Here is a 25,019-nt window from a genome sequence, read left to right as displayed (position 1 = left end):
AAGGAGAGCAGATGAAACTGACACCATCATTTTCACCTCTTTTGCCTTGATGCTCTAGGTTGTCTAGCTTCAGCAGTGAATGGAAGAAAGCGTTATCTATTTCAAATTTTCCACACATATATATTTTTTTTTTAAAAAAAGTGGTATTGACAAACTTACCTCCTTCATCACTGCAGGCCCACTAACTTTCAAAGCAAAAGAATTAGATGAAAATAATAATTTCTTGCCAGTTTAAATTTCAAGGGAAAATCAAAGTAGGTTCTATTACGTTTCAACCCCAGAACTCTGGAACAGAGGGATGGTGTTGTAGAACAGGTCATGGTGGAAGAAAGGCCAAATAACAGCTAAAGATGGGGGTGGGGGGTTATCAAACACACCAAAAACCACACCTCTAAACCAGGTGCAACAATAGTACTGCTCTAGTTCACAACTGAAAGGATTGCACTGTCGTTGAGATAGATGCTCTGAAAATGGCTCTAAATCAATGCTTTTAAAAAATGGAATGTCTAAGGAAAACATGGGAATGCAATGGTCTAGGAGAAATATCTGGTTCCTCAGGAATAAATGAATGAGTAAGCACTTAAACACTGGAGATAAAAGCTGGTGTTGGAAGCACTGGATTGTCATCAGACTTAGTTATGCTTAGGGTAGACAAATTAAAATTAATGGGACTTCACTCACTATGGGCATGCTCTTAAATATGACTAAAGCTGGATCCAGTTAATACTTCATAAGCTTTAACTTTGGGGTCTATATGGTTGTCTTTCTCTTAGACTTCCTGGCCACAAGTTACCCTCCCTGATTACAGGGTGGATAACCAGCAGAACCGCCAATCTGGGAAGACTTGAATAATAACCCCCTTCCCTTCCAAAAAAACCTTAGGGAGAGTTTTTTGGGTGAAGTGGGGAGACACCTACTGTATACTAAGCCTTTTGGGAATAAGAACAGCAGAGAGGAGCTCAGTTGTGAGGATAATCTGGACTAATAGAGTAATTTGCCTTAAGGCAGGCTGCTATCTTAATTTATTATCTTAGTAATGTAGTGCATAACTTGCATTTTACCTAAGGGTGGTAGGATTTCACCTATCAGAATCTACTTAAGCAAGGAGCCTAATGGAAAATCTAATTAAGGCACAATACCATTATTATATAGAAACAATACAGTGAGATCAGACTATAAGATTTTGTTTTGGGTATGTTTGGGTGTTCCTCATTCACCATCTGCTTGATCAATCCAGTATCTATGGGAAACTTCTTGATTTGATTTTCCTGCCCTAAACTTCTCTAGTTTAAAACAAAAACAAAAAACAAAAAACTTGTTAATGATATCTACTATTCAGTATACTTGAGCCATAGTCTTTGCAAGCTTCTTTCTTTGAAGCATCAATTTATGTTGGGTACCCTGGCTCGGTGTCTGGTTTTAAAGCGCTTTCCCCTTCTCTAAAGGAGTACTGAATCAGATTTTTGAGCTATTCTGACTGTGCAAAAGAGAGCAAAGCTCTGAAGTTCTATACTCATCTTTCAAACAGTTATTCAGATGTGTGTGAAATTTATGTGCATACTTTATAGGATAGGGCAGTGCATGCTGTATGAAGCCATTTAGCCAGTACTGGAAAGAGGCTACTCCTTACAGTGCTGGCCAAGTCCCCTGCTGCCTGCATCCTGCTGTTGTTTCCAAACTGAGATCAAAGATAACAGTGGGGATTCTTTTGGGGTGGAATTACCCCTGGAGGAACCCAAGGTTGGATGCAGAATCTCCACTAGCTGGAGGTTTTGCATACCTTCTTTACGCAGATCCGTATACATGCTTTTTCAGAGTTAGGAATGTTTCACAGTGGAGGTAATGGTGGTGATAGCAATATTGTAATTACTATCAGTACATAGGTAAGAGGCAGTCAAAATTGGGATATATATAACTGGCCATTCATGTAGAGCTTGGTAGCCATGTAGGTCACACACGTTCCTCTCCCAAAATATGATTAACTTCTGCAGCTGTGCTTGTTGGCTTTCAAAAAGATTTCTACAGATGTGGATCTAAGAACATGTCTTAAAAAGGTGTTAGTAGGTCAACAAAATGCAGCAGGTTACAGGAATTACATCCCAATAAGCTATTTTTTGTAAGGAGAACAACTTTTGTGCCAATTGCTTGTGTGACGTGGATGTGTGTGAAGTCCTGTGCGCTTTAATAAATAGTATTGAACATTTCAGTGGCTATTCTATGTTGCTACTGATAGTTCTTAAGTAGTTAGTTTCTTGCCCCGCTCCCAAGAACTTCAAGTATTCCATATGTTATATAGTGCAAAAAGTTTTACATGCCTTTAAAATAAGGTTTTTAATGTTGTTGTTTTTAGGTTGGGACAGTGGGAATTGTACACTTCCCACAGTCTTCATTTCCCACCCGCAGCCTGACATATTTCTCCCTGAGGGGCTTGAGTTCTGGGGTGGGTGGGGGTGATGAGTAAATTCAAACCCTTTCACATCCTTTTCTTAGGGGCAGCAGAATGAAATATTTGTTTTGGTGTGCTTTGCTGCTTTATAGAAACCATGGAGCTGCTGGGTCATGACCCCCCCCCCCAAGAATGACTACAGATTCTAATTATACCAAAGGGTGTGAATATAAGGAAGGATATATCATCTTGAGCAACATAGATCCCTATCTTGAAATGTACTTATCTTTGCCTTTCTTAAAGTGTTGCTTTTCTCTTTGTTCCTCCCCTCGTTTATGTTATTCTTAAAGCAGAAACTGTAACTTTTAATTAAATGGGGATACAAAAAGCACAAGTAAATAATGAAAGTGGACAAGTAGTTCCTTTCTGAGTAAGTCTCTTGCTCTTCTGAGTGCAGGCTTTGTGCTCTTGGTTTAATCATTTCTCTAATTCTCTGTTTGTCTGTCTTACCCCCCCCCCCCCCTTCCCATAGCTGGTAATAAGATAAGAGAGCATGAGTCACTCTGTTGCTATATTTCCTGAAACAAAATGAAGGGCTCTGGAATGACTCCGATAACTATATTACCCAATCAGCTGAGGTTACAGGGTCTGGCTTTGTCAGGTTTTCAATTTGGAGAGAGGAAAGGGTTTTCCTCTGAAAGTGTATGGCTGTGAAAGCAGGGTCAGATATTTCTGTGGTCAAGAACCATGTGTGATTTACAGCCATTATAATGTTTGTAGCACATATCTACCTTTGTAAAGCCTGAAATGAAGCTTTCAGTAAAATTGTTTTGCAGAACATAGCCCTGCAGGTTCAGACAAAATCGGCCAGACTGGTGTTTCTGAGAAGCCTACAAAACTGGCTATGAAGGCAATTGTCCTTCCTAACTGCTGTGTCCCAGCAATGTGGAACTGTTGTTCCCCGTTACAGAAATAACCTTGTGGGCAAATAAGAGGTGTTAAACATATGCTTTTGTTCTCCAAATTTTATTTCAAATTTTATTTCAAATTTTGCTTCAAAGAGCATTGCTTACTTTTGAGGAACTAAAGTAGGATAGGAGGCTAGCAGGATAAGTGGACTTCTTATCCTTCTTATTCAAGAAGTTATTAGACTTCTTGAAGTCTAATAACTTCTGTCCCCAGTAATCACTTAGAGCAATTTATAAGCAAACACAAATGCAACTTTCCCTGTTTCACTTTTAAGTCATGTGCATAACATCACGTTTTGCCTGTTCTGGAGTAATGATACTCTGATCAATGACTAGGTGATGCTGCAGCAGTTCACAGTAGAAAGGATATTGCATTCTTGCTGGTCCTCAAACTATATTTACTGAGTTAGGAAAAGGGGACATGGCCTTTGGGGGCAACCCCAGTACATAAAAAGTTACCATCTTGCTTTTAAAAATTATTTTTGAAGTCGCCTATCTACTAATAATTCTGCAATTGGTCCAATAGTAGTTAGAATTACTGTATTTTGGTTGGTTTGAGCAACAATTTGCTAGCAAAAAGTGAAAATGTGACTCCCCTAAACAGAGAGAAGGGGTCACATTTGCATTTCTGTCCTCATTAGTAGAATGAGGCTTGATAGCCTAAATTCTCTTATGTTTGACCCCATTCATACATGCAGTTGATAACTTGCATGTGATTCCATGTGCTGATGCTGCAGAAAAGCATTATTTGTTGAGATAGTATGAGAGACCTGGACATCAGGAAAAACTTCCTGACTGTTACAGCAGTACGACAATGGAACCAGTTACCTAGGAAGGTTGTGGGCTCTCCCACACCAGAGGCATTCAAGAGGCTGCTGGACAACCATCTGTCAGGGATGCTTTAGGATGGGTTCCTGCATTGAGCAGGGGGTTGGACTCGATGGCCTTGTAGGCCCCTTCCAACTCTGCTATTCTATGATTCTATGATTCTGTGTTCAATCCCTAGCTCGCTCATGTATCCAAGTCACCACTTGCTGCTGTACTGGGTGTTTTTTGTTTGTGTTTTTTTTTTTAGCAAGGGAGAAATTCAAACAGGATGAGGAAAATGGACAAAAGGTGTTTTTAATAGGTCTTCATTTTATATTTCTACAGTGGCCTAGTGGGACCAGTCAGAACTAATTCTGGCATACGTGTACATCATTGGAACTTGCATAGCTTGATAACTTACTATTACTTGGGGATTTGTAACTGAAATATGAACTCTGTGGTGGGTGTCCACTGTCATACACATTTTTTTCACTTTTGTTCCAGTTCACTGAGAGGTAAAAGTGCATGTGTGAACTCTCCCTTTGCCACTTGGATCCTGCAAAAAGAGGCTGTCACATGCTTAGCTTCGAACATCTTTAGCTAGGGATTGAACATCCTTCATACCATCTCATCTCGCAATCCTGTTCTACAGCATCAGCTCACAGAATCACATGCAAGTTATCAACTGCATGTATGAATGGGCCCAAAGATAAGAAGAGGGACTGTCTGCTCTCATACCAGCCTGCATGCTGTCTGAGATCTATTGGGGAGGCCCCTTTCTGTGTCCTTTCTGGTTGAGGCATGGTTGGTTTTCATGAGAGAAAGGGCCCTTTTTTGGACCTTTTTTGTGGCGGTACCCACATCATGGAACACCTTACCCCATGAGATTCATTTGACCTCTCATTGTTTTCCACTTGCCTGGTCAAAACATTTCATCAAGTTACTTTATTAAATGGCATTCTGGAATTGCCTGTGGTAGAGTCACCATGCAAAAAAAGACAGTTGATAAGATCACCAGTGTTTAGGTTTAAATGCTTTTCCACCCTTTTGTTCTTGATCTATTTTTCCATGTATGGTGTCGTATATGTTCTTAATGGTAGGGATTGCACATGCGACACCATGGGATGACAACTCTGTATTGGAAAAATGAAACTGATGCATACTTTCATGATACTGCGAATGCACCATGTGAAATGGATAGTCCCATTTGTGTTTTATTGGTCTACTTTATACATAATCCAACAGGTTTGTGTCACTTAGCTATAGCCTTATTTGCCTGGGATTCATCGATAAAAAGCTTTACCGAGCTCTGAATGAATATTGTATTAAATGTTTAAACTACATTTATCAATTAAATTGTGGAGTTAGGACAGACCAATAAATACATTTACAATCTTGTTAAATGACCTAAGGATGAATTATTTGTGCTTAGCAAATATTTTAAATCTACATCTTCTAGATGCACCATATTTTAAGTCTTTACTATGGAAATAATAAGGAAGATAATGAGCAAGCAAAGCTGTGGCAAATTCATAACTTTTCTGTGATCTTTTGTATAAATGACTAACTTTTCTTTTCTTTTCATAGGGTCGACATGTCAAGACAGGTCAACTGGCAGCTATCAAAGTCATGGATGTTACTGAGGTATGTTTAGAATGGGTCTCAGTTCCTCAAAAAATACATGAAAGGAATTGCCTTGACCTTGGAATCTTCCTCTCTTCAGCATTAGAGATGTGCACACTACAGCATGCATGCAAATCTCTGGATTAGGGCCAAAGTGAAAACAAATGTGCATTCGTCTGAGAATGTCAGCTTCATCACAATAAATGTATACCCTTCTTAGATTGGAAAGGAAATGGACCCAATAACGATTCCAAAGGTCTAAATGCAGAAACATCTGCTAAAATGTTGAGCAGATTGTTGGCAGAATTCAACAGTGTAAAGCAGTAGTTGCAATGGACTCAGGGGGATTTACTGTAGAGCTTTATATGAGAACGGGGAGAAATTAACCCAGCCGGAGAGATAAAAATATACATCTGTAGTTAAACCCTTATCTTTAATAGCTTTAGTTGAAGGCATTCAAAAATAGATCAGGTTTTTTGTTTCCATTTGAGAAGTATTTTAAACATCAGAAAATGGAAGGGTAAGTCTGAGAATAGTTTATCTACTGTTATCACATTGATTAAATATTTTATAATCAGGCAAGATTTATTCATCAACAGTATTTTATTAGCTCAGCAGTGTCTAAAGCACTTCAAATCAAACAGCCTAGTGCTCTAAAACCTATTTAGTTCATATGATTCACTCTGAAGTATCAAAGCTTGTTCTCTGTTCTTCACAGAGAAGGGATTTTAATTGGCAGGATGGTTAAGCTATGTTAAATTGTACTTCTTAGTGAATCTCAGGTTCACTTGCTTCAGAAGCTTAATCCATAATTTTGTTTTTTTCTGGTTTTGACATCCATTTAGTTTATTTATTTTTTGTATGTTTGTGTGTGCACATGCAGCTGAATTTCCAACAGGACTAGGATCTTGTGGATTAATGATGATAAGGATTATAATACAGTAAACAAGGATAGGTAAGCAGCTGAGTTCCTCAGTAGCTCTGACTCTAATCATAGAACTAGGGTGACCATATGAAAAGGAGGACAGGGCTCCTGTATCTTTAATGTTTGAAGAGAAAAGGGAATTTCAGCAGGGGTCATTTCTATGCAAGCAGCACCTGGGGAAATTCCTTCCTCATCACAACAGTTAAAGCTGCAGTTAAAGCTGCAGGAGGGCAGGGCTTCTCAAACTTGAACTGTTGTGATGAAGAAGAAATTTCACCAAGTGCTGTTTGCATACAAATGACCCCTGCTGAAATTCCCTTTTCTATCCAACTTTTAAAGATCCAGGAGCCCTGTCCTCCTTTTCATATGGTCACCCTAATAGAACAGGTCTGTTGATTGCCAAAGCATGGTATAGTAGTTTCCTTTGGAAAGAACTATACCTTCTTCCCACATGTAGATTGGACACAATTGGCCAATTCACACGATTAAACAAGCCACTGTGGCTAAAATGTCGACACCCTTGCAGAAGTGTATTTGCACAATTATGCTTGGTGCTCCAGCTGCCACTCTTTCAAAGTTGGTCTGACTAGGCAACAGTTATCCATATCTTGGTTTCATCACATTTTAGCTGTTACAATGCACTCTATGTGATGCTATCTTTGAAGAGCATCCAGAAGCTACAATTGGTGCAAAATGTGAAAGACCGCGCTGGCTGCCAGTTGGTCTCCTGGCTCAATTCAAGATGTTGGTTTTAATCTTTAATGTCCTAAATGGCTTAGAACCTGGCTCTCTCAGGAGCCACCTGTTTTGTTATGAACCTATGGGTATTAATATCTGCAGGAGGCCTTTTTGAGGGCATCATTACCCACAGAGGCCCATTGATCAGGCATGCATAGAAGGGCTTTTTCCTGTGTTGTTCCCAAACTGTGGAATACACTCTCTCAAGAACTACAATTGACCCCCCACTCCCATAGCTTTTAGAAAGTGTATGTGAAGATGCATCTTTTTAATCTAACCTTTAAAATTACATAGTTTTAACATTCTAATGTTCTTATTACTTGAATGTTTTATTGGTTTAAATTGCTGTGTACAGCCGTAATGGCTTTTTAGCAAATAAGATTCTATATAAATAATAAGTAAAAAAAACAGTTGCCATAGCTATGTAGAAAAATTCTTAAATACTTTTTTTGGAATTCATTTGTTGATTAAAAAAATCAACTATTGAGGAATACAAGAATAATAGTAAAACTGTTTTCTAGACAAAAAAGTAGACCTATCAAGATTCTTTTGGGAAGATATTTTTATAAAGTACTATTATTATTATTATTATTATTATTATTATTATTATTATTATTATTATTATTTTAAAAAAGCAATCTTGTGTGTTACTGGAATTTTTGTCCCAAGAATGACACCCATTAGGATGACTTGAAGTTTAGAAGTCAAGTTAGCCCAAAGGATTTTTTCACCTGGATAATTAAAAAGCAAACTGACAATGCATTAATCACAGGTTCTAGTAATAGGATAAGCACCTATCTTTAAGGGGAGGTGGGGGGAGAGGCAAGTATAGAATTTAAAAGTAGCGGTGAAAAAACTACAAAAATGTGTGTCATTCAAATAACGTGAGCTTGAAGTTGCACACATAAAAACAGATTAAACACAAAAAGTATCTTATCTTTCCATAGCAGATGTAGGAACATCTTAGTTAAATGACTGTCCATATAGCAAAAACTACTTGCTGTGGGTCAGCTTATTAAACCTCCATAACATTTATTTTTTCCTCAGTATTGATTTGACACTGCTCTTTTTCTTTTGAAAGAAAAATTCACATCTTTGCGAAATTGCAGTGGTATGTTCCGCTTGTTAATTTTAATGAATATAATCAAGTCTGTGCAAGTTAACATATGGGTGGTGTATAAAGATGGCTTATTTCAGTTCACCTGACAGCTTGACATGGGGTTTTGACCAAAATGTGTATACTCCCTTTGGCACACTGATGATTTGTACATTAAAATGGATTTAAGGGTGATGCTTAAGATAACATCAGATTTTTTCAGTTCTGTTGTTTGAACTGTTTGTTTTTATTTGTTGTGTATTTTTGTTACAGTGTTTTGTAATTCTGTCAAGTTTTTTTTTAATGGATTTACTGGAAATGGATTTGCCTTTGCATTTTCAGTACTCATATTTGTCAGTGACACACAAGTGTACCAATAGCAATGTTCAATTTCTTTGTGCAAAGGTACCTTCCGAAATATTAAAACAATGCAAATGCAAGTAAACAACTTTAAAATAGCAGCAAGTAAAGCAGTTTGGAAGGAACAGAAAACAAGACAATGAAAAAGAAAAAAAAGAAACCCTTTTTGTGGGTTCAATTTGTTCTCTCTACTAAAGTTGCTACATAGAGGTGTAAACTTTGGTTCAAATATTTTCTGTCCAGTGCCGTTCAAGCTGTTCAGGAAAGATGTCATTCTAAGACGATGGTTCCCAAATATGGGATCCCAGATGTTGTTGGACTCATCATCTCTGATCATTGGCCATTCTGGTAGGGGATGATGGGACTCATAGGTTGTATCTAATCTGCATACAATTTGAAATCCATGCACATCTGCTTCGATAGAATTTTTCAGTCTTTGTGTGTGTGTGTGTGTGTGTGTGTGTGTGTAGGTGGTGATGTAGTGCCAACATCGTTGTAATTTGATTTTGCAGTAGTGGAACACAGCTGTGTTATTCCTAATATGGCTGTCTAAATTCCCTTTCTTTGCCTGGCCTTTTGTTTCCAATCTAGTTCATATAAAAGTTGTGCTAAGTAAACAGCTGATTATAATACGCTGCTTGGTTGTAAAGGAATAATTGGATTACTTTCATTGACCCACTCTTTCTTCCACTGTGCCTTCTCCCCTGCCTTTCTATTCTGCCTGATTGACTTGCAGTGAGATTTATTTAGCCAAAGTTGTCAATATATTAAGCCTCCTTCATTTTGTCTACAAATAATGAGGGCATATTGCTTATTGCTTGTTGCTTGAATCAAGGTTAGGTGTTTTCCAAATTTTCCAGTATTGTAGAATTCATCTAATTTTGTGTTGTTCAAACCTACATAACTTTTATTTTGTCTCGACAAGCCTGCAATCAGATTAGAGTAATACCATTTTCTTTAGATGAAGGCTGCTTTTCTTGCATAACTTGAGAACAGGTGTCATGTCCATGTCTAAATCTGTCAGTCTCTCACTGCTGAGAGAAAATGCTCAGTTTCCAAAATTGTTTCCATAATTTGCACTCTGTGTTCTTTTTGCCTGAGGAAGGCACTTGTATTACAGTCGGGGACTTGGGATTAATCCCATGTTAAAAACCACATATCCACCCTTCATAAAGCCAAACTCCACATTGGCAAGAAGGCTAAACCTGTCTTGTGCAGATGAAACAAGTTATGCAAAGTGTGTATCTGTCTAATCTAGTAAATCAGTCAAAATTTGACAGGCAGAATTAAACTGGTAATAGCTTATTTAAGTACCACCTGTGAGTGCTTGATCCTTGCCACAGAATGGTGTCATGGTAGAACGGTAGGAAAACAAGGCACCGCCAGGCAGCAGGTAAAGGTTTGGGAGTTGACAGAGGTCTGAAGGGAGGAACAGGGGTGAAAAGACTTCAGCAAGCATGGGCCCTTGAAACTTCCTAATGTATAAAGATTTATCCTTGTAACAACGATAATTATAGATCTACTGTTGAAGGTTGGAGTTGTCAGGAGTTTGGACACTACCCTTAATTATGCTAATAGCAACTCTATTCAGCAGTTTAATATGCTGCTATGTCCATACAGTAAACAGGTATCCCTGATTGTTGTTATTATTATTTTTAAAAAATGTATATCCAGAAGTGGGCCACAATTCAGCAAAAGTTGGTTTTGACTAAGGTGCTTATTCACACCTCAGATCAGAGGGTAGATTTAACATACAAGTGGGGCATGGTAGTGCGTTTCAGGTTTGATTATGCCTTTACCTTGTGTACAGTGTGTTCCTGGGATTGTGGTCTTTCCCTTTTTTGTGTGGTGAACAGACACTTAGGCCTGGTTCAGACAGCACGCTAAACCATGCTGCTTAACCACAAAATGGTTAATGGAATGCATGCATTTCGTTAACCATTTTGTGGTTAAGCAGCATGGTTTAGCGCAGTGGTTCCCAAACTTTTTCAGGTCACCGCCCCCTTGGTTCCACAAACTCATGCCCAGCGCCCTCTACTCTACACTATAAAAATCATTATTCAGAATAGCGGTTTTCGCCCACTAAGGAAGATAATAACAATAAAATTCAAAACAGTAACAATTAATTGAATATATATTCAAAATCCAATTACATTTTTTTAGTTTATTCAATTAAACTTGATCCAGTGATATCATCTTTTCAAAGTTTGATAGTCATTTAGCAAGAATATTAGCTATCACATTTAGTGACTAGGGTAGAGTACCTCACTATTCTTTAAATTCTTAATGTGATGGATGGGCTTTATGAAGTGATACCAGTTTCCCAATGTCTGGTTTAAAGTCACTTAACATGAGTCTTAAATCACCACGTTTAGTAATCTGGAGTCAATTTCTTTGATTGGAGAGAAGTAGGCAGACCACACTAAAACCACATTCCACCAAATATGATGTTGGAAATGCAACCAGGAGCTTCTGAACCACTCTCCATAGTGCAGGATAGCGGGGCACACCAAGCAGGGTATTTCTCTTCATTAGTGTTTTGGTGCTTTTGAAACATTTCAATTCACAGTTAAAAGGACTCTTCTGAAACGGTATTAATACATGTGTGGATTCTTCCCATGTATGGCTTGGAACCAAGCTACCTTCTCCCATAAAAATGTCCCTGGGTTTTAAGACCTTCTGGAGAGGCGCTTCTCGGAAAAGACCACCTTGAGCGCCCCCCTGCCCCCCCTTTGTCTCTTAGCACCCCCTGCTGCCCCCTTGTCTCTTAATGCCCCCCTATGCAATCCCACCGCCCCCAAGGGGGCAGTACCACCCACTTTGGGAACCACTGGTTTAGCGTGTAGTCTGAATGGGGCGGGGCCTTAAGACATTTTACTATGCATATTAGGGCCTTGATGATTGCAACTAACTTTCCCTAGATTTTAGACATGGCTTTGTCTGCCACAAGCATTGTCATTCCGCCCTCCCCCCCTCAGAATGGCCACATTAGTACTTAGTCTGCAGGAAAAGTGGGGGAAAGCCCACTTTCTATCCTAAGTTAGAACTGAATTTGCTGATATTTCTCTGGCTCTGCATAAAACGCATTCCTTCAAGTATAGTTTTTAGATTGGCTTCCCTCTGAAATGTAATGACAACTTCTCTTGCTATATCATGGGCTGAGAAATACCTTTTAAATTTGTTTTAAGATGTTGGGGCGTGTGAAGACTGGCTTATTGTTGTGCCAAGCTGTTGTCTGCAACAGCATTAACTGAATCGGATGAGGAAGGCTCTTGCCTACAGAAGCACATGCTCTAATAAACTGGTTAGTCTCAAAGGTGGCGTGGCACTTTGCATGTTTTTGCTGATACAAGCTAACACTGGTGCTGTTCAGGAAAGTTTAATATTGTGATTGTTGCTGAATAGCGAGCTTCATAGACGTACAAAGTGAAGAGGGCAGGGAGAATTGCATTCTCTGAGCTCTAACCTCGGCTGAAATCCATTAATCTCTCTCAGCTGTTGCAGTCTGTGCTGAACTTCCTTATGGATGAAAAGAAGTCTTTGATAGCTTTCTGTCAATTTCCATGGGATGTTGAATCTGGGCAGCATCTAGCCTTTAATGCGTGACTGCGGATCTCGGCAGTAGTGGTACAGTTACTCTTTGTGAGCCAGCGCTGGAAACGTATTTGCACAACTCCTCCCACTCCCAGCTTCCTTATAAGAGACTTTTGTTTCTGTAGGTAAGACTAAGCCACGAACTAAGTTCCAGGAAGATAATGCTTAATTTTAGCTTTAAAATAGAAGGGTGGAAAGAGAAGAAGAAGGAAAACCCCATAATGCTTAAATAAGCAAAAACTATGTTTATTTGAAACTCAATCAACATTCATTCCTTCTCTCTCTTTTTAAGGAAAGCACACAACTGTTCAAGCACTGATTTTGGCCTGTGCATTTTGATGATGTGTATACTGTTCCAGTCACCTTTTTGTGTTTCCAGAACATACTTTCTTTTGCTGATTATCAAACAAACAAACAACATGGAATTTATCCAATAGAGCTGACAAAGGAATAAAAATAAACAATGCTTTTACATTTTAAGATGCAATTCTCCCCCCCTTCTTTCTCTCATTACTCTGTATATTGTTATATTTCAGAGGAGAAATTCCCATTGATTCTCAGGGTTAAATAGATGCTTCTCTCTTCAGCTTTGCATCTACAGTAGCATTCAGTTTGAGCCAAGATGTCTTGGAGCATTGTGGCTAAAATGGCAAGAGGTAGATTCTTTTTCCCCCTTAAAGAAACAAGCCCGATATTTCCTTTTATGTAGAAGCTGTAGCTATGGGAACCTATGTACGAAAGCACAAAGAGGCTACTTTTAGATATTTAAAACCATCACCACCCCCTGAGAAATCTTCCCTTTAGTCTGTGGTCTTAGAATTAGTGTTGTGCATCTTATACCACTTTCTGCATTTTCCTTCTTAAAATATGTTGAATTCTATTTATGGAAGTTTTTAAAGATTTGGGGTATGAACTTTTAAAATGAGGTGAGAGGGGGAAGAGCTTTAGATACTCTAAATGCTTACTCTATTGAAAATTGCTCCCTCTGATTATAATGAAAGGTGATGAGTTAGTGGGAACATGTCATATCCCTAGTTGCTACTTTCTCATCTCACAGGAAATAATTCTTCCTTTGACTTCATTTCCTCATAACCCAAAGACAACACAAGCACACTCAACTTCCTTCCTCCCAAAAGCATCCTATACAGTGGCTGATAATAAGACCAGAGTTGGACCCGCCTTGAGTGGCTGGGATCATGTGGAGAGACAGATGTTCACACAAAAGGGAATCTGAAATGGTGTGGAATTTAACTCACCACAGCTGCCTGTTACTAACGTTAGGGAAGATATTTTATTAATGTATGTGTTTGCTTATTAGAATTCTATCCTGCCTTTCCTCCAAGGAACAAAAGGCAATGTACCTTGTTCCTGTACTCATATTTTTATTCTCACAACAACTCTATGAGGTAAGTTAGTCTGCGAGATGGTAACTGGGTGAAGGTCATTCAGTGAGTTACATGGCTGAGTGTATTTGAACCTGGGTCTCCTCTGTTATAGTCTGACACTTCAGCTTCTTCACCTCACTGGCTGTGCCCCCATAGCTTGCTTATACCTTCTTCCTTTGCTCATACCTTGTTCTTGTTTGTGTTACTCACAAGTGCATGGATCTTCTGCCATAGGAAAGTGTTTTCTTGCACTTTCCATAATTGTGATTGCTGTAATGGCAAAGCCTGGAGCTTCACCTCAAATCAACAACCTTCGTTTGCTCAGACAGAATATCTGATCCACCTGTCTGAAGCTTTGTTTTACTTTAAACTAGATGCATAGATAATAGCTAGTTCCCCACATATTATCTTCATCATATGCTGAGCTGTCACACCCATTCAGAGGAATACTGGCAACCAATTTTGGAAGAAGGGAAGGGGCATGATACTGTCAGTATGGTTTTTCCTTAACAACTGAGTTACTGGCTTCTGAAGCAGAAGAGTATGGCCCTTTTTACACCTACGGATTATCCCAGGAAAATGGAGGGATCGTCCTTGCCTGCTCCCAGGATCCCCTGTGTCATTTGGATGCACAGGGATGATCCTGGGACGATCCCGGGATAAATGGCTGGTGTAGACATGCCTTATGTTTCCATCAGATGCATTAGCTCCCTACAAAGCCATCCTCGAGTTAGGAAGTGGGTGAAGTGTAAGTATTGAGGATCTCAACCTCAATTCCTTTGACTGATTCCAAAGTCTCTTTATTGGGCAATGGTGTATGAAATTTCATTGGTTGATTCAGAGGGTGCTTGGGAGGAGCAGAAAGAGTCCTTGTCTTCCACACTTTCACATTCTTTTATCATTCCTTGAGCTTTTTACACTCTAGAAAAGCAGGTCTGACAATGTACCGTCAGTGACGATGAGTTCAGTGATAGATGGAAAGGGGAGAGGCTTTTAGGCTGGGACCACGTCTGTTCTCTCTATCTTACCCTGCTCTAACCTCACAGAAGCAGTGGCCACAACCTTCCAGAGACTAAAGAAAGAAACATCTCACCTGTATCCCCAAACAAGGAATTAGATTTGGGAAAGGGTGAAGAAGACAGTGCACCTGAAGCCTACTCCAAGGATTCTCTTACCATTCTGGCACTATTTCATCCTTGGAGTAGGCTTCAGGTGAATTGACTTATTCCCAAATCTTTCTGCTCCTCCCAAGCACCCTCTGAATCAACCAATGAAATTTCATATGCCATTACCCAATAAAGAGACTTTGGAATCTGTCAAAGGAATTGAGGCTGCAATCTTAAATATACTTACTAGAGAGTAAATCCCACTGAACACAGCAGGACTTACTTCTGAGTAACCAGGCATAGGATTGTGTTATGGTAAATTAGAAATCAAGCATGCAGCACAATCCTACGTATAATTGCTCAGAATTTATCCCTGCTGAGATCAATGGGACTTACACTACACTAAGTATACATATGATTTTAGCTTTAAACAGGCTCTCAGCAGCATTTTATGTCCAGTTGGAAATAGCAAGGAGAAAATGTAGACATTAAAGGAAGTTTATTAGGAAGAAAGGCTTTAACTTTTACTATGTTATCAGTGGCAGAGCTGGCTAAAAAACAAAAAGTGCCTTATTTGAACAGTATAAACTGGTGGGACTCAAATTAGTGTGGAAGAACAGACCAACCACGAATCACCAGGCTTAGTTGGTTTTAGCAACCTGCCTGGTCCCAAAGCAATCATATATATATATATATATATATATATATATATATATATATATATGATTTTAATATACATGTAAACTGTTTAAAAATCAAATGAAAACTACAACAATATAACTCTTAAATTAGAAATATACGTTGAACTTGGTGGCTGAATAGGGATTAGAACACAGTACACTCTGGTCTATGTCCACCACTTTGATTCTCCAGTGTACTTGCTGTACAATTGCATAGTTTACATGTTCCAAACCAGTTTCAGGATTTCCCCATATTACACTGTTCTAAAGCTTAATAAAACCTCTATTCCTATTCATAAGATCTAAACTGTTTCCATGCTGTTTTGATGGAGAGTTGAAGGAGTGCAGGCGAACCCTCCCTCTTCATGGACTTGTTAAAGTGCTTGCTAGTGTTTGTAGAAAGCAGGGGGCAACACTTGCTTCTGATAGAAGGTGGGTATTTGAAACATTTATTTGCCAGCTGGTGCATGGTTCCTTTAAAAAAGGGTGTTTCTGTGTTCTACTCCAGTGTGGGTTAGGGTAGAGTATCTCATTACTTAGTATAGTGATAGCAAAATCAGCTTCCTACATCAAAAGGGTTGGGTATTCATGCAGGACTGCACCCTATCAACTGAGGTTGACTTGGTCATTTAAACTCATTCTGTTCAGTAGCAAAGGCTTTGATGGGATTTTGGTTTTGTGTTGCTCTCTGGTTCTGAGAGCAAGTGTTGGCAATATTGCATGGTGAGGCTGTAGTCAATACATGGTGAAAAAAACTTTTTTTGTTTTGCAGTTGGGAAGATAGTAAAGATAGTAGTTAATAGATTTTATGCTGTTAAAATATAGGTTTCAGTAGTTCAGTTTTCTCATATGTGTTCCATGCTCCATCCAACATGATTTTTCTGAATTGGTTTGAAGTTAGTCCATCTTGTAATGTCGAAATTCGCTTCCAGGATTTCAAACAGGAGTTTATCCCAGCATCAACTGGAGATGCTGGGGATTGATTTGGAGACCTTCTCCATGGAAATCATGTGCTCTACATGATTTCCCCTCCTGGGATACATTGCAGAACTACAGTTTGGCCATGATATCTGATCAGTGGAGATGTCTTTCCCCTTCCCTTTTTGAAAACTAACACAAAAGTGTTGACTTAGCTGTATGCTGTGTGGTCCTGAGCGCAGGTGCACAGAAATTCAACAGTAAAATGTTCAGAGGAAAGGACATCTTTATCGATGGAACATGTTGCCATGAGCATCTACAAGTCCATCACAGTCTGAAAGACTGACACTTACATTGGCAATCATGCAGAACTCTTCAGAGGCTCTGTATATAGAATAAAAGTCAACAATGATACTTTTCAAAATATAGTTTAAAATGTAAGCCCTAAATACTCTGGCAAAAATCTCTAGATACAACACAGCCGAAGTTAAAATGCATTAAAGTTCCACTGACTTTGATAGGAACAAATTAAGCTTGGGCTTTTAACTCCTGCCTGGAAATCAATGGACCTTAAGTGATCAACTCTTCCCATATTGGGCTTTTCTGTGCATTTTTAAGAAATGAGTATATCTGTGACAAGCCTACCTTTGGCCACAGGTGTGACTTTTCTCCTGTCTGGTTAATCAAAGGCTCCTCTGTGTGCTATTGTTCTTAAGCAGGTACAGTAATTGTAGATGACTGCTGACTGTCAGCAACACTGCTGTCTGTATGATGTCATGTCTGTGATAGATGGACACGAACACCTTGTGGCTCCATTCATTGTTCATTACCCTCCCATCTCAGCTGCAAGTTTTACATGTATGCCTACCATCGATGCTGCTGCAAACATCTGGTCCAGGAATATAGCCTTTGCAGTTGTATGAAAGTAGCTTTGTACACAATAGTTCTGCCAAGTACATTTTGCTGCTCCAGGTCTCTACTAATCCAGACATATCAGGGGCATGAAATATAGTGTAAAATAATATTCAGAACTGAGTGGGGTTGAAGAGAACTGTAGATCAGTGTTCACAATTTTACAAGGTTTAATTGTGCACAGACTCAAAATGGTCTGTCATAATTCTAAACCAGTAATGTGGTAGTTATTGCATAGAATATTGCCACGTGTAACTCCTTCCCAACAGTGGAGAAGCATCCCAGTGCCTAGACTTTATCATATGGAAGGCTAACGCAAATAAAACTAGCCATAGCTTCCCATGCCGAAGAGTTGCAGTTCGCTTTCGGCTTGAGCACCCCCTTCACTCTTCTCTTTCCACACAGCTGTACGGAGGAATTCAGAAATATTCGCTTCTGGTTTTGATTGTGTTGATTCTGTTTTTGATAATAAGCTGCAGATTATTATGTCCGAACCTAGCAAACTATGGTTAATCTTAACTATGAAAGTGGCTTGTTTCAAATCAACCATAGTTACAATTAACCAGAGTTTGTCAGGTTTGGACATAATGGCAAGCTGTGACTAATTTAAAATTGAAGTGAAAGCTTCTGTTCTCTGCACAGCTGTGCAGAGCATGCAACCTCAAAGCTTCCTTTGGGTTGTTCCTGCCATTTAAACCATAGATTATTATGATATCTGAACCAATTCTAATGTTTTTTTAACATTATCTATTTTGTTGTAATTAAGAGATACAGTATTTTCTTTGACCTGCATTACCCTCTAATATATGCAGAAGAGAAAATGTTACCATTGAATCCATTGGTCATCTGAATAAATTAGAAAATGAGAGAATAGGGAGAAGAGCTACAGTTCAGTAGTGGAGCACGTGCTTTGCATGCATAAAGTCCAAAATTCAGTCCCTGGCATCTCCAGTTAAAGGGATCTTGGATTACTCTCCCCCATCCATACTTTCCCCCCTTTCTTTTTCTAAAAAGCCATTGCATCAATTGTGGGGGTGTTTTGTGCGTTTTTTGGTAAATCCGAAGTTTTGTTGCTTGACGTTTGAGCGAGGCTTTCAGACCAAACAAAATTAGCTTAGAAGAAAGAATGCTCCCATAGCATCCTCAGAAAATAAAGGGAACACATGCATGTGAACATGCCCAGGGAAATGCAGAAAAAAGAGAGAGCCCCATGCAAGAAAGAGCCCCCACCCACCCCCACCAGCCCCACTATTGCCAGCTGGCACAGTCAATAAGAAGTAGCACAGAAGCCACTCCACACTCAAAATGTCTCCCTACAATAGTAGGCAATTCTAGAAATTGGCTTCTGCCCAAACAGGCTATGAATGTTCAGGGGAGACCTTACGCCTCCCATAGCAATTTCTCACCTTTTCGTAGGGAGAATTTGTCTCCTGTTTGAGAATTTTGTTTCTTTAAAGCAGGCAGAAAATAGATTGGGATCTATTGATAGATATCTGTATGATTGGGAGTACATCAGCAAGGATTTCTGACTCCCAGTGGTTTAACAAAAGAAATATGAAAAGCTCCCCACTCCACTCCACTCCTAAATTAGGCTCCAAGAATAAAGAAACCTTAGGGGGAAATAAGAATAGATTTGTGTATAAGAGAATTTGTGTGCAAGATCCTGTTAGAGTACAAAATAATAATTCCTAGGCTGAGCATGTGCTCAGAGGCACTGTGTTCTTCAATTCTCTGTCAGACTTCCCAGGTGCACTATTTTGTACCTGGCTCTAGTTGGTAGACCTCAGGGCTGTACTGAGAAACGAAGTAGACTCCACAAGCTTAAAGTCATGATAACCATATGTGCTACAGGTTTTGCTTCACAATAGGAAGCAAATGAAAGCCAGTGTAATAACTTTGGAAATCAAGGACTTCAGCTTGATTTCTTGCTGTTCTCCACCCACCCACCCCCACCCACCATGAATTCACTTCAAGCCTGCAAATGGTCTAATCGAGATACCTGAAGTGGGTATTCTTCAGTACATTGGACTCAAGTAATACCAGATTTGATGTATATGACCTAAATTGAAGCCTTTGTGGAGCTGGTTGCTATGCAGTATAGGGAATGTATTTATGGACTTTAGAATGAAAAACAAAGTACTTTAGTTTTGAATGGAAGGGAGAGACGTTACTGGCCATCAGGGACAAGGGAGTGTAAGTGTTATCCACAGTTCCTTCCCCAAGCATCCCATTCTGTGACCCAAGAGCATTTTGTTGGATGAGATGGGTTGTGTGACAGCTGCTGCTATCACTGTTTCTAGATTCGGGGACTGAGCATTAAGATACATGCGTACTTTTGTTGCTAGCTTTCTCTCTTGCTTGTCAAGACTGACAGAAGGTCCATGCATGTGACTTTGGCCTTTTCTATCTTTTTATTCTCCCTTTCAGGGAGTGAAGTAGGCATCCCCTACACTTTTGCCTGTACAAAACAGCAAATACATAAGCCATGATCCAGTGAAAATTCAGTACTTCTGACTACCACTGATTTCAATGGCAGACTTAACTGTATGCTTGAATCTCTCCCCTTGAAGCCACTGGCTTGATTTTGGCACTTTTGTTTCCACAGTTTGTGCTATAAATCATTTGGGCAATAATTCTAGAGGATACTTGGGGGGAAATTAATGTGATTTGTGTAAGAAATTTGTTTTGGAAAAGAATTAATTGCATTTTGTAGACTTGAGCTGAATTTATTCCATCCATTTTAAAGTCACTGCCATTAAGGCACAGTGAGCCAAACACGGCACATAAGAGGGAGGGAGAAATCGTAGTATTATGAAAACTGCAGCAGGTGGTTGCTGTATTAGTGACAATGGACAGGGAGTGTTCAAGTGTTTTGTCTCGGAATACACATGATTCCAGTATGGAGTTTGTATAATTCTAGCTTTAGGCATTGCTTATGGTCCTGTAAAAACCTAACTGCCTATTGTTCCAAGTTCCCCTTTTATCTTCACATTTTATTGTCATTCCCCAGTGATATGGTTACAGGTAGTTAATTTTCTTTACAAAGGGCTGCATTATATTCTGTCTGGCCTTTGCACCCTAAAAAGAGTGCTGTTCCATTGGTAAGCAATTCATTGTCCTTTTAAAAGCCCTAGATAAGGAGCTGGTATTTTTAAGCCACCTGAAGCAAGCAGTTTATTACAGGCAACAAGCTTTTTGGTTAGTGCTGGCGGTTCATTTGCTAATCCTTTTCTTAGCCATAATAAGCGGCATATAAAGTGTGTGTAGTTTTACCCAATTTTTTCATTCCTTAAATTGCTTGGGATTTATTTACATGCAAGTTGCATTTATATTTAGTAAAAAAGCAGAGAACATTAATGAACTAAAATATTTGATTAGAAAAATATTAATAAAAAGCACATATAATGTGAAATATTTCAAAACAAATTCAAAATCTGTTTTTATTTTAAGATATGCCAATTTGATAACACACAGTACTCTTGCAATGTTTAAATTTTAAAGCAAGAGTGGGCAACACGTGGCTTCAAGCTGCATATAGACGCCACAGCCCTGGAGTGCAGCCCCTTCTACCCCCTGAAATTCAGGGATCCCCAAATTTTATATAAAACAAAATACTATCTGTAGCTGCTATGGAGCACACAAAAACTAGGTTCAGACAACATGATAACTAATGGTGGTTTAAATTGTTGATAGTAATTTAACCCACTGTGGGTTAGTGTGTTATGTGGAGGGAGTTTTTTAAACCAGTGTTTGGTTATTTGGCTAAAATAACCAATGAAAATAACCAGTGTTGTGCAGAATTGGCTATTTGAACTACCGTTGGTTATTGTGTTTTGTGGAGGGCACTGTTGGTTATTTCCTTGGTCACTGTTGGTTATTTCATCAGCCGCAGAGTCTCAAGGCAGGAGCAGTCAAAGCGGTGGCTGCCACTGTAGTCCAGCTGGCAGAATAGATTTTTGGCAGCAATGACTGATGGGAAACTAGCATGAGGACTGAGGAGGGAAGAGAGGGTGGGAAATGAATGAGTCAACTCAGAGTGGACTAATAGTCAACTCAACGCTGATCCTAATCCACACCATGGTTGGTTATTTTCATGTTGTGTGGGGAGTACCCCCTAGATAAGCAACTGTCAAGTTGATTATTGCTCTACCCTTGACTACCATTTCGTCTGAATGCAGCCAGAGGGTCAAAAGTAGTTTGCAAACAAGCTAATTTTGACTCCATAGCAATTACAGATGCCATTTTCTTTGATGATGATGATGATGATGATGATTCCCTGTTTTTGGCACCCTTGGCTGGGTGTTGAAAATTAGGGGTGTGCACGGACCCCCCGCTCCGCCCCACGGGCCGATCCAAAATTTTCGGATCGGCCCGCTCCGCTCCACGCCGCCCCGCCCATACTCCACTCCTCTTCGCCGCGGAGCTCCGGCTCCGAATCGGAGCTCCGCAGTGGAGGGGAGTGGTGCCAGGTAAGGCTGGGAGAGGAGGGCGGGGGGGGGGGTTACCGGGCCCTGCCGCCGTCGCCACCCATGCGGTGACGGCGGCAGAGCCCGGTAAGGGACCAAGGGGGAGGGGGGGCCTTACCTGCCTCCGTCCGCGGTCCGTCGGCTTCTTCAATTGAGCCCGCGGTTCAGCCAGGAAGTCTGGGCTGCAAGTGTGGCCTAGATTTCCTGGTTGAACTGCGGGCTCAATTGAAGAAGCCAAGGGACCACGGACGGAGGCAGGTAAGGGAGAGGAGGGCGGGGGGGTTACCGGGCCCTGCCGCTGTCACCGCATGGGCGACAGCGACAGCGGCAGGGCCCGGTAAACCCCACTTACCTTTCCGGCGGAGCTCCGGATCGAGGCGAAGGATCCGCCTTCACCTCGATCCTCTTCGCCACGCTCCGCCAGCCCCCCAATCCTCTTTGCCTCCGCCTTAAGGGGAGGCGAAGCACCCCACTCCGCTTCTAATTCGCCGGTCCGATTAGAAGCGGAGCACATCCCTATTGAAAATGCCCCCCAGACCTCCTGAAGTTGCCCACCCTTAATTTAAGAAAAAAAGTCACTGAAAACTGTTAATGAGCTGGTTTTAGTGCACACACACACAGACACAATTTAATTACAGCCTTAAAAATACCTAGTCTGACTCATATTGTATTGGTATCCATTGATTATGTTATTAATTAATTTTATAGAACAATCCATCTTTAGAAATTCAAAATTTTTGTTTTTCTTGATTTACATTGGGGAGCATGTAATGATTTTGGCTAAGTGGTGAGGTGCAGTTGCTACTCTTGAATTGCTTTTGTTCAGTTCTGTTTCCCTAACTTGGATGGCTTTCCTTTCTTCATGTAGTCACATAAGATTTGAGTATGTATCAGTGTGTAGTCATCACATATTGCCCCAAGACAAAAGATGTTTGGGAAATGTTTAACTTTCCTCTCATCTCATGATAAGAGAATTAGCACAGTCATTTTAGAAATGTCTTGAACAGCACATATTGAAACTATGAAATCTATTTCCTCAGGGTGTGGTGATGACCACCAACCTAGATGATTTGAAAAGAGTGTTTCACAAATTCATAGCGGATAAGGCTATCAATGGCTACTAGCCATGACAGCTATATGCTAATTCCAGGATCTCAGGCAACATGCTTTGAAATACCAGTTGCTGTTTGCCATCATGTCCTGCTTCCCATAGGTATCTGGTTGGCTACTATAGGAAACAGGATACTGGACTAGATAGGCTGTTGATCTGATCCAGCAGGGCTCTTATGTTCTTCTTATACGGTTGACTTGCTTCTTAGTAAACTAAGCCACAAATATTTTTTTCCACTTTTAGTCTGCCAAGTGGTCTTCTATTTAACTGGCGCTAGGTTTGAAGGCACTCTGTAAGCAGCAAGACACGTTGCTTCAAAAAGTCAGAGCGACATCAGTGAGAGTGTGTCAGCGTGCAAACTGGTGTTCCCTTTCTGACTGGGGCTCCTTATGCTGTACTGGAAGCTATTCAGGAGATCCGCCAAATGTCTTTGTCCTTGGCTCTCTTTGGATCGCACCCTTTCACTAAGCAGTGTGATGTTTCCATGGCACATTGTTCCATGGAATTATTTATTATTTTTAGTTTTACTTCCTGCCCTTCATCCGAAACACTCAGACCAAACAACAGTGGAAGTCCTGGGAAGTCTGGTCTTTCCAGGTACTGGCAGGGGTGATTTCTACAAGGGTGCACAACTTGCTTGCTTGGTAGATCGCCAATGTCAAGTTTCCATTGTGGCCCTAGTTATGCTTGCACCTCTCCTCTCCTGCCTCCTGTACTCTTGCACATGCTCTGCTTGGCTCCTCCTGCATTCCAGGGTGGGCATCCAGGAGGAACACTCTGCCTGATCTCCCCTTTTTGCTGTGCTCGGCTTGGGGGAACTGATCAGGATAGTGCTTTTCACCTAATTCGTTTATTAATAAGAGTGTCTCTATTAATGAATCCTGTGCTTGCTGCTTTTGAAAACTTCCCCAAGTGCCCGCGCAGTGGGAGAGCTGAGTCAAGAGCAAAGCACGCAAGTAAGCATTGTTGGAAAGAGCTCAGAAGAGTAGGTAGGGCAGGCAGCCGCCGCCAGCCTTTCTGAGACCATATCCACCCTGACTCACTGCTAAGTGAATGCGTGTGTTGGTGTTTTTTGTAGTGTATGTGTGGTTGGCAGAGTCAACCTAGATGAGGGTGGCCAGTAGAGAGATCTGTTCCCTGCAGCAGCACATTGCATCCAGACTTCATAGGCCTGCTTTGTTTTAGAGAGAGGGTCTAAACAAGAGACCTTTAGAACGTTCTTGGGTCCAAAGAGAAAAGGACGAAGACTTGCAGAGTGCAGACATTACCACTGGTCCAACATCTGTCTGAAGCTTCAAGCTGCTATACTTGGAAACTGGAGTACATAATCATATAATAACTAAAACTATTTAAATTATATTGTATCTCCCACTCTAACTTCCTTGGTCTCTGCAGATCCACCATATTTTCTGATGTTACAGCTGCTATTTGGGAGGCTTCTACATTAAAGCAACTCCCATCTGCACACATGATGCAGATGTTTTGAAAGTATGGGTTGAATGCATTGCTGGGTTTGCATATTGATTATAAGATGCTGGTCTTGCATCAAACCATTCAGAGAAGAAAACAAATCTCTGGTCTTTCCTTTTACCACTGTATACTGAAATGCCAAAATATACAAAAAGCCTGCACTGTTCAATTTGAGTACCCCTAGTAAACACAGTCATGCACTTAAGCTAGCATTTCCATATAAAATCTCTTCAGTGTCAACACGTGTGAAGTTAACAAATAGCAATAATATTTCCCAAATGCAAGTAGCTTCACAAATGCTTATTCTCCAGTTGCTCCAGTAAAAAAACTTTATTCCCACCTTCCCCAACTTGGTACCCTGTAGATGTTTTGGACTACATCTCCCATCATCCCAGACCATTGGCTGGGCCTGATTGGAGTTGTAGTCTAAAACATCTGGTTGGGGAAAACTGTTTTATACTTTGGTGCAGAAGC

The 25,019-nt window shown here is 40.2% G+C and overlaps 1 protein-coding gene across 4 annotated transcripts in view; it reads left to right on the top strand.

Annotated features, from left to right (window-relative positions):
• MAP4K4 (mitogen-activated protein kinase kinase kinase kinase 4) overlaps positions 1 to 25,019 on the top strand; it is a 170,351-nt gene that overhangs the window by 76,484 nt on the left and 68,848 nt on the right. For all 4 annotated transcript variants that reach the window (XM_063126235.1, XM_063126234.1, XM_063126237.1 and 1 more), the window contains exon 3: positions 5,749 to 5,805. In XM_063126235.1, coding sequence (XP_062982305.1) covers positions 5,749 to 5,805 — 57 coding nt within the window. The remainder of the gene's footprint in view (positions 1 to 5,748; positions 5,806 to 25,019) is intronic.

This window comes from Elgaria multicarinata, chromosome 5 (genome assembly GCF_023053635.1).
Source record: "Elgaria multicarinata webbii isolate HBS135686 ecotype San Diego chromosome 5, rElgMul1.1.pri, whole genome shotgun sequence".
Lineage (NCBI taxonomy): Eukaryota > Metazoa > Chordata > Lepidosauria > Squamata > Anguidae > Elgaria > Elgaria multicarinata.
This window is presented reverse-complemented; position numbering and strand designations above follow the sequence as displayed.